The following is a 9,606-nucleotide window of genomic DNA, read 5'->3' as shown; positions in this document are numbered from 1 at the left end:
AATTTATAAGAATCTTTTTTTTTATTTCAATTGATTGAAAACAATCGAGATCCAAGAAAAGGTCAACTTAGGCCATTTCGGTGAGATTGAATGAAACGGATTCGAGGACAATCTTGTCCAATACAGAAAACATTAAAAAAATCAAATGGGACTACAAATTTATCGATTAATTAACATCGAGGTATTAACATTTTCGAGACCCTGACCAGTCCATGTTTTCTTGTCCAATGGCTTAGGAATACTAAACCAGGATATTATTCAATCATCTGACCAATCAACGGGAACGATTTTATCGAGTTGTCGTTCACCTCCCTCTGAATTATCATGATAATAAATTTCTGATCGGCATCAATGCTGAACAATTTAACTACCAGTCTATGATAATATCGATATAAAGTTCTTGATTCAGTTATTGATTTACGAAGGCATAACGAAGGCTTTGCCGACGTTTGGACAGTCGATTTTGAGATTATCCTGGTTGATTTTTCGATTGTTAAATTTATTAATAATTACAATTTGTTGTTTTGTTTATTTGAATTTGGCGTTTATATTATTGAACAAATCTGTTTCAGTTAATTGTAACCAAATGATTTGTATAGATTTTCATTATTAGCTAAATTGCGATAAAGATCTGAACATTCAAGTAGAGCTACTTGACCTCCAAGAGTGGCCGGTAGTAAGGTTGGATCTTGGATTGTCTGTTCAAGGTATTGGTAATCTGAGCCATGGAAAGTTACTCGAGATCTGAGATGTTCACTGAGAAAAGGTCGAATCACAGCCCAGGCCATTTCAGCGATTCGAGATTGATTGAAAATCATGACACCATTAACTCGAGTTGGTACAACTTTTTCCAATACTGTGGCCAGTTTCTTGGCGGCCATTGGACCAAAGTGTTTCAATTGTTTCCAACCAAACGAATCCATGTCTGAGATCAGTAAAACTCCCGCTTTTTGTGTCTCCGAATCCAAGGCCGCTTGTTCAAAGGTAATTAACGCTGCCGACAAGAGGCCGTCAAAGTTAAATGAGCTTGGATTCCAATAACCAGGCTTAAATAGCACCAAAGCCTCACCCACTTTCGACCGAGTGTCCAACAGTCGCATAACATTGGCATCGAAAACGGGCTTCAATCGGTACGGAAGGTTGAAAATATTTGGATTCGCACCCTTGTAGTCCAGGTAACTTTTCATTAGGGTCACGGTTGAGGTCACATCTGATGATCTTGCTCGAAGAAATTTGATCAAATACTCAGGTTGATCGACGAGTGGCCTTATTCCGATCTTTGTTAACTCAGCTCTTAATTGTTCAACTTTTTCGGTCAACTCGTTTTCCATCTTGCAATTAATTATTCACAATTTAATCAACATCACAATAAAATAATTTCAATACTAATAAATTTCACCACAATCAACGTAACAATTTGTTAATTATGCTCTTCCGAGAGCTCACAATCAACTATGTGATTGTTGATTGTGAATCTAATTCAATTGTTTTTATCACTAATCAACAAAGTAGATTAACTCAATTGACAAAGATAAGAATGACCTAATTGTTGTTAAATGTTGCAATTATCATTAACTAATAACATTAATTAATGATTGCAAATTAAACTCGAAAGTCAATTTTTATAAATTATAAACAATTTAATCCAAATCAAAACAAACCCTTTAATCAAAAGATTGAGTTCAGATTAAGTTGATCACCGGTACAATTTACTTTAAGATCACTTTGATCAGTTAATTGTTCAAAGAAAAATCTTAGTTATTACCTAATTAACTTGAAGTAGTTATTGTTAATTGTTTGATAACAATGAAACTACAAATTAATCTCTATGTTTATTAGCAATCAAATCAAAGTCAATAGGACTGATTATTAATTACACAATTAGATTAATTTTTCCTTCGTCACCAAATCAATCTTCATGTTTGTTTACAATCAATTGACATTCAACTAATTGTGATGATTAATTAAATTCTGTACAATAAAACTCACAAAAACAAAAATCTACACTCAACTTTGAGATTTATAATAATTAAAATCTAATCAACAATAAGTCTCTGATTATAATTAAAAGACAACATGTAGTTTAATTGTGACACTTGAAATCAATTCAATTATTTTTAATTGCTGACAATTAGTAAATCATGTCAAATACAATCTTATCATCAATGGATTGATTAAAAATTGGACAAACACACTTAAATCACTACACCACATTGACCATGTTAAAACAAATGTTAGAAACAATTAAGAGCTAATTTAACTATGTTAACATATACGGAATGGTATTTTTGATTAATCAATTGACAGGGAATCCATTTAACAACCAATAATCAATTGGTTTTCCTTGTAATTAGTTGATTCAGTTATAGCTATTCATTTGCCACCACATATCAAATTTTTAGGAACAGCAACATCTAATTAATAATACGAGAAATAGAGATGATTAGTTAATTTGATTGCAATTAATACGAAAGCCAATTAACTTGCCCATCATTTTTGGATAAGTGAGATTGAGATTCTTCATAATTTCAATGAACTCGTCCCTTGGTTTGGTCAATCTTGGGTTGAGCCTTTTCTCCTCTCCAATAGTTGAAGTTAATTGTCCTTAATTGTGATTAAAAAAGTACGAAAAACAAACGGTAAACAATCAACTTAATTTCCTTTCTCTTTCCTCCCCAATTACCATTATAATCATGAGCCGGATAAACATGATAATCATCAGGTAATGTAAACAGTTTTGAATGAACTGAATCATAAAGTTTGGATGCTGATCCTAAACAAAATATTAATACAATGTCATAATTAACTGGATTAATGAACAATTTAGATCATAATTAAATACCTTCTTGGAAATCGGTTCGACCACAACCTCTAATAAACAAAGTGTCCCCGGTAAAGACTCGTCTATTAGTGTGGTCAATTAAACTCATACAACCATTGGTGTGACCTTTAATCAAGAAAATCAGTCGACTGAATTGTTAATAAATTATAAGCAATTTGTAAGACCACAATTCGTTTACCTGGAGTGTAGGTGACATTTAATTTGATTAATCCACAATCAATAACGTCACCATCATCGACAAAAATATCGGCCTCAGCTCCACTCGATTCCGATATGATACTAATCACTTTTGGACTATTTCCTAAATTCAGTCGACTCTTAATCAACCCAGATCCAGTTACATGATCAGCATGAACATGAGTATTGAGAACATACTTTAACTGTAACAATTAGTAAATAACAATTAGATTGAAACATTGTATCAAATGAAACAAATAACAAATGATTGTTAAGGCTGGGAGAAATTTTCTTTTTAAAATCAATTAATATCATAATTAAATGGTTCCAATCAACCGATAGATTGATTGAAGATTACTTTTAATTAAACATTAAATTGGACAAAAATTATCAATTATTATCAATTTGATCACGAACCTAATCATTAATAAACGATCAATATAATCTACCGATTGGATACAAAATAAGGCACAATTGTTGAACAACAGAATAAAATTTACTCATTGATTTGATCAATTTATTGATCAACAACAATATCATCAACTAATTCTGTAATGTAAAGGGTTAATTGTTACACGATTAAACTTACCTCAAGTCCAAGTTCGTCAATCAATTTAAGATCTCGATCGACTTGTTCCAGAACCGGATCAATGATAAGTCCGATTTTTTGAGTTCGATCACCAATTAAGTAGGAATAACCACAACAAGATCGATCAAATAACTTAATTGTCGCGAAAAAAAACACAATTAATAATAAAACAATCCGAAAGAAAGATTTTCTTACTAATCAAAACAATGAATTTACCTGTCGGAATATGAAGACTCCTCGTGTAGTCATGATGATTTACTGATTGTAATCAACCGTTGAGTGAATCAAGAATTAAGTTCGAAAGGTGATCAATGAATAAATAGAAAAAAAATTAGACGAAAATAATTTGAAAACTGAGATGAACAATTGACAGAAAAAGTGACATCTATTGATGAAACATTTCCGACAAAATAAATTCTCGTTATTATTTGAATTGAGAAGTTTTTTATTAGAGTAATTAAATCTGAAATATCAATTAACACGAAAGTTTTGATTTCATACTATTAGTTTCTGGTTAGAATTGTGAATTAAATCAAAGATTTTGCTTATGAAAATTTAGAAATTGTTGATTTGGTTAATCAAAAAGGTCTGTATCCTGGAGGGAAAAGTACATTAAGAGATTTCCTTGTGTGTTGAGCGGCAAATTTCCAGCCCAATCGATCGTAAGACTCAATCAATTGTTCGTAAAGTTCCTTGGTTTGTTTCGATTCCAATTGCTTCTGAACGGCTTTTAATGCACGACCATATTGACCTTTAACGATTGCATGTTGATAGACAAGTTTATGCCATTTGCTGTTATTGATTTCATCCAATTTTTTCAGATCAAAAATTATCTCGTCTACTTGTTGTAACGAGTATTTTGGATTGGGTTTAATTGTTATCGGGTTCCCACTCGATTGGTTTGAATTCCCACCATTAACTGGTGCAGATGATTCGGCAGCAGTTGATTTAGATTCAGATTTTTGATCTGATTTGATTAGCGATAGGATGGACAGTCCTTTATAATAAAGTGCTTCACAGAGGCGATCTTTCTGTTTCTCCAAATTTTTCAGATTTTCGTCTTTCTTGTTTTGCTCTTCGTTGAACATTTTGGCTAAATTTTTGGCAAAAAGTAACGATCCACAGAAATCATCAGTATTTTGGACACTTATTATCTCATTGGCAAGGTTGATAATTTTCTCATGTTGCTTGGCTGATTCATCTTTAACCAAATTGAGAGCTTGAAGTTGAGCGACAATCATTAATTGCTTTTTGTCAGGTTTGAGATCACTAACATCAGCGAGCAAAGATTCATATCCTTGTAGCCTATTGAAAATAAAGGAAAAAGGTACAAATAAATGAATCGATCAGGAAATTTTCTCGAAATTAAAATCAAGTTCCTGAAGAAAATGCCAACTTACTTTGCAATCCAAAGAGCTTTGAAATCAATCAGAGCTTCTTGATATTGCTCTTCTGGTGTTTTCTCTTCTCCATCTTTTGCAGTGGTCACTTTTTTTGGAGGTTCTCCGTCCAGGATGTAAAAGAATGGATACTCTTCACATTTCTTTCTATTCTCTTCTTTGGCAAGACAAATAAATCCACAGAGAAATGATCCCGGTGAATTGGGTAGATTCTTGGGAAGCTTTTCACTGTTAAATGATTTAACATAAGCGTTTAATTGCTGCTTCTCAGAGATTTGTCGAGTACCAAACTGTTTACCATCAAGTATGAGCTCTCGGTAAGTAGCGTAAATATCAAGACTTGCAGTTGATGCTAATTTACTGACCAAGTGAACTGGTGTTTTAATGAGCTTCTTCAGGAAAGTTGAATCATTGTGGCGAATCTGCAGCTTAATTGTGTAATCACCTTTCTCCAATTTTTTACTATATCGATCAAAATTATGAACATTTCGACGAGTAACAGCTCCTCCAGCCATCATAAATTGTTTATTCGAATTGAATATTTGCCACATATTATCATCATATTCATTTTCATACAATAAAGTGTCTAGAAAAGGGTACACACAGGTAACCTCAGCGGCTTTGGGAAGATTGAAATTGTAAGTCAATAGTAACTCATAGATTTGTCGACCTCCAGGTAAAATGTCTTGTTTGGTTAATGGTGATATTATTTCATCAATTGGTTTGAGAGGTGAAACCACATGGGTCAAGGAAACTTTTGGCATAATAAAATCAAGTGGTGCAGTTCCGAAGATTGAAAATTTGTGATAACCTTTACTGGCTAACATTGTAATTTCAGAAGTGTCCAATTGAGCTCCAGCAAATTCAATTGAATAACTTATTGTCGCATCTCCTAGACTTGACCACCATTTGGTTATTGACAAATCAACTGACCGATGATAATCAATAGGAAAAGCAACAGACTTTTCAACTCCAGGGTTTATTGTGACATCTCTTTTCGAACTATTTCCCCAAGCTTGTGGAATTAATTGTCGCAAATTTATGATTGTTGTTCCAGTCGTATTGGTACCGACATTTTTAACTTTAACAATCGCAACAGATGATCCAACAGGTGGAATGATATGTGTACAGTGAGATACTCCTGGTTTAAGGTCAATAGTTTGCCAAGGTATTGATCGTTTACTATCAAGTTCCGTTGGTTTAAATACTGTGATTGGTATTTGAAAAACGAAACCTTTTTCAGGCTTTGATGAATCGTAAGCTCTTATTTGGGTGAAGTGTGATCCAGGTGAAAGTCCGGTTGGATCAACTTTAACGGCAATATTTCTGGTATAAGAAGTTAATAATAAATGACTTGGAATTTGGACCCATGGTGCTTCACAGGTGAGACTTAATTTCATCTCAAAATCAGCTTTAGCTGTATTATCGTAATTTAAATGATCCAACCAAGAGGGTTCAATTGAGATTGGGAATACAGTTGGACGGACAAGATCAGCCTCCTCTCTTAAATAAATGCCGTGTTTATTGGGGCCACAATTTATGACGAATCTCACATCACGCTCGATGGAATCGGTGAATTTAACCGCGTGTTCAAAAGCAGCGTCAACTTGCATTAGGCCATTTCCCATTGCGAAAGGATCATAGGTTGGAGGTTTAAGTGCTGTGTTTTCCAACGAGCGACGAACTGAGAAAGGTGAATAAGGTAAATTTCTGTGCTTCAATCCCGAGAGTATTAAAGCAACTCCACCGGCAGCATTTGGAGCTGACATTGATGTACCATTGAATAAAGCGCTTTTTGATAACGATGTTTTTGAAATAGAAGCGATTGCAGCTCCTGGTGCACAAATTGTCGTCGACATACCGCCTTCAATGTTTGGATCTTTTGAAGAGAAAGTTAATATTCTCCCTAAACGAAAAACAAAACAGATTTCATAAGAAAAATAAAAACAATTTCATCGTAAATATTGACCTCAAGCAATTAACTTACCTGGAATTTTTTCTCGGGTTGAATATTCGGCTTCCATCATCTCAGGACTAACATAAGCACCGATATCTTAATAGAAAAAATTAATGGTTAAGATTTGTTTTTAGCTATAATTTTTCAACGGATTAACTTACTAATAACGGAATTTGGTAGTGACGATGATCCAACTGTTGTAGGACTAGGACCTTCATTTCCTGAAGAGGAGACGAATATGATTCCATGTTTTTCGGCCATTTCATTCATAAAATCATGTACTCGACCTCCTCCCCAAGCAATAGGTTCACCAAAACTCATATTAATCACATCGACTTTAGCTTCGACTGCTCTTATACAAGCTTTGATAATCGAAGTGCTAGTTTCCATTCCACCACCAAGACGATTGTTTCCAATGTTAACCGAAATTAATTGAGCTCCAGGGGCGATTCCATTTTTCTCAGGTTCATCAGGAAAATTAGATGCAGCGATTGAGGCAACATGAGTACCATGATCACCTGATATACAGTTTATTTCCAATAAATTTCCTTCGTCGTAAATATTTACACTGTAATTAAGTTGATCTGTAATGGAAAGAAATTAAATGAAAATATTGTACCTCTATTGCGTTTTAAAAAAATTAAAACTATTGAATTAGTTTTAATTACCTCTTTCACTGAGAGTAGCGTAATTAAGTGTATCTTTGTAAGGTCCAAGAACATGACAATTTTCAAGATCACCATTTATTGTGGTATCAATACAAGCTCTCCACATTTCACCATCATGGAAAACAATACAATCGTAAGTTGGCCCAGGGTCAACAAAGTTTTCTTCCATTGAAAAGCAGCATCAACCTTAGCCTGGAGGTCATCTTTTTGTAATTGTGATTCAAATGATTTATCAAAGATGACATCTAATTCCTTGGCTTCGTCTCCTGAGGCTGGGGTTGATTCAACTGATTCTTTGGGTGATGAAGATGTTTTTGATTTTTCTGCCTTTTCTTTGGCCTCAAAATCTTGAAGACTTCGCAAACTGGAAGCTTTAACATCTCGAAGATCGGGCATAATGTTGTTCAATAGATATTCTTTTTTTATTCGATTTGCCACCGATGCTGGATAGAGCTCGTAACCTTGTTTAAATCCAACATGCCATTTACCTGTTGGATTAGACCATGATTTAGGAATCTTGAGTTTCCTTCCAGTTAAACCAGTAATTGTATTAGTCTCGTTATCAATGGAGACAACCTTTGAAGTATCGACATTATGATCTCCCGTTGCAGAGATTATATCAATAATCTTAGGTTTTCCATCGGTTGTAACTTGTAACCCTGCAGCTCCTGGATCAACTCCAGTATCAAATATTGCGATGACAACACCACGTCCATCATATTCAGGATAACGATTGATAAATGATAGAGCTGTTGTTTCCTTCTTCGGCAACAATGCAACACTAGGGAAAGAATCAATGACTTCGGTACTTGACATGATTCGTTGAGAAACAATTGAAACACAACCTAGTGAATAAAAGACAAAAATGAAAATTATTAAGAGTCGAATTCAAATTTAAACTAATAATATGGATGATGGAAGATGGAAGATGGAACAATCAATATTATTATTGTTCTTTTGCTTTATACAAAGTGATTTGGTGATAGTTTATTGGTCGATGTAAGAAATCGAGATCTGATAACTTATGTAGGAATTAATGGAAATACGTCAATGACGATGAATATAAAGAGAAGTCAACAGAAAATATGACACAAATAGTTGACTTTGAGATAACTTTGGGAATATTATAATCAACAGCGGGATTAAGGAAAGAAAAAATTCCCAGCAAATGGAATTAAATTAAACAAGAGATAATTTTGCTCTATCAATAGTAAGAATGAGCTATTGTTAGAGCGAGTCTCAGAATCTCTGTTTACAGTAATCAAATTGAATGAGAAAACACCAAAGATCACCGATTTAATTTTAAAGGAGATTTAGATGAAGATTTAAAATTCTAAACAATTAGCTAGCAATTAATTGAAGAATACGAAGAAAAGACAGTTAACAATAAACAGAGTAAGATGAGAACACCGATAGAAAAGAGATTAAGCAAAGAAGCCAATGTGAGAAGAGAATGAGACAGCAAAAAAGCGAAATCGTTAAGATCAATTAGATGGTCATGTCTATCATAATTTAAGAATAGAATAAGATGAACTAAAGGTAATTAAATTATTAATACAATTTAGGTGAGTTAATTGAAGAAAAAAATGGAGAAAATGAAAATTCTTACCAAAGGTGAGCAAAGATGGTGCGGTTAATAAGGATGATGATTGACTAAATCCTGGAAGTTTAAATAACCTCAGGCAGCTAAACTTCGATAAAAGGTAATTTGAAGAAATGATGATTCAGGGATGCAATCAAAATGAAAACGAAATCAAATCAAATTAAAAAATACAAATTAAAACGGAAATTAACAGTTGTAAATTTAAAATTCCAATTATTGGTTAAGATTAAATTGAAGCTCCAAACTGATAATCGATTAATTTGATTTCGACTTTGAAAAAATCGATTCTACTTTTCGAAAGATCGATTTTGAAACAAGTGATTTTGTATTTAATTTTAAATGAAGTTAACAATTTAGAGATTAATTATTG

General features: G+C 33.3%; 3 protein-coding genes across 3 annotated transcripts; all 3 read right to left on the bottom strand.

The window, feature by feature from the left end:
- Window positions 1–2: 2 nt before the first annotated feature.
- On the bottom strand, window positions 3–1,520 carry LOC128397164 (alpha-tocopherol transfer protein-like). The gene has a single exon (XM_053357847.1). The coding sequence runs from the start codon at window positions 1,329–1,331 to the stop codon at window positions 573–575; it is 759 nt and encodes a 252-aa protein (XP_053213822.1). The 5' UTR covers window positions 1,332–1,520; the 3' UTR covers window positions 3–572.
- Window positions 1,521–2,037: 517 nt separating this feature from the next.
- Window positions 2,038–3,970, bottom strand: LOC128397165 (uncharacterized). The gene is made up of 7 exons (XM_053357848.1): window positions 3,825–3,970; window positions 3,609–3,740; window positions 3,021–3,222; window positions 2,843–2,947; window positions 2,684–2,773; window positions 2,488–2,604; window positions 2,038–2,414 (listed from the first exon to the last, which is right to left on the bottom strand). The coding sequence occupies exons 1-7, from the start codon at window positions 3,855–3,857 to the stop codon at window positions 2,374–2,376; spliced, it is 720 nt and encodes a 239-aa protein (XP_053213823.1). The 5' UTR covers window positions 3,858–3,970; the 3' UTR covers window positions 2,038–2,373.
- A 59-nt stretch (window positions 3,971–4,029) lies between these two features.
- Window positions 4,030–9,471, bottom strand: LOC128397158 (tripeptidyl-peptidase 2-like). The gene is given in 7 exon segments (XM_053357841.1): window positions 4,030–4,913; window positions 5,009–6,914; window positions 6,996–7,061; window positions 7,127–7,549; window positions 7,634–7,807; window positions 7,810–8,478; window positions 9,243–9,471. Coding segments are annotated over 6 exon segments (3,936 nt in total). The 5' UTR covers window positions 8,450–8,478; window positions 9,243–9,471; the 3' UTR covers window positions 4,030–4,186.
- Between the last annotated feature and the right edge of the window lie 135 nt (window positions 9,472–9,606).

The sequence above is a fragment of the Panonychus citri genome, unplaced genomic scaffold, assembly GCF_014898815.1.
Source record: "Panonychus citri isolate SS breed McGregor unplaced genomic scaffold, ASM1489881v1 Contig00028, whole genome shotgun sequence".
Classification (NCBI taxonomy): Eukaryota; Metazoa; Arthropoda; class Arachnida; order Trombidiformes; family Tetranychidae; genus Panonychus; species Panonychus citri.
This window is presented reverse-complemented; position numbering and strand designations above follow the sequence as displayed.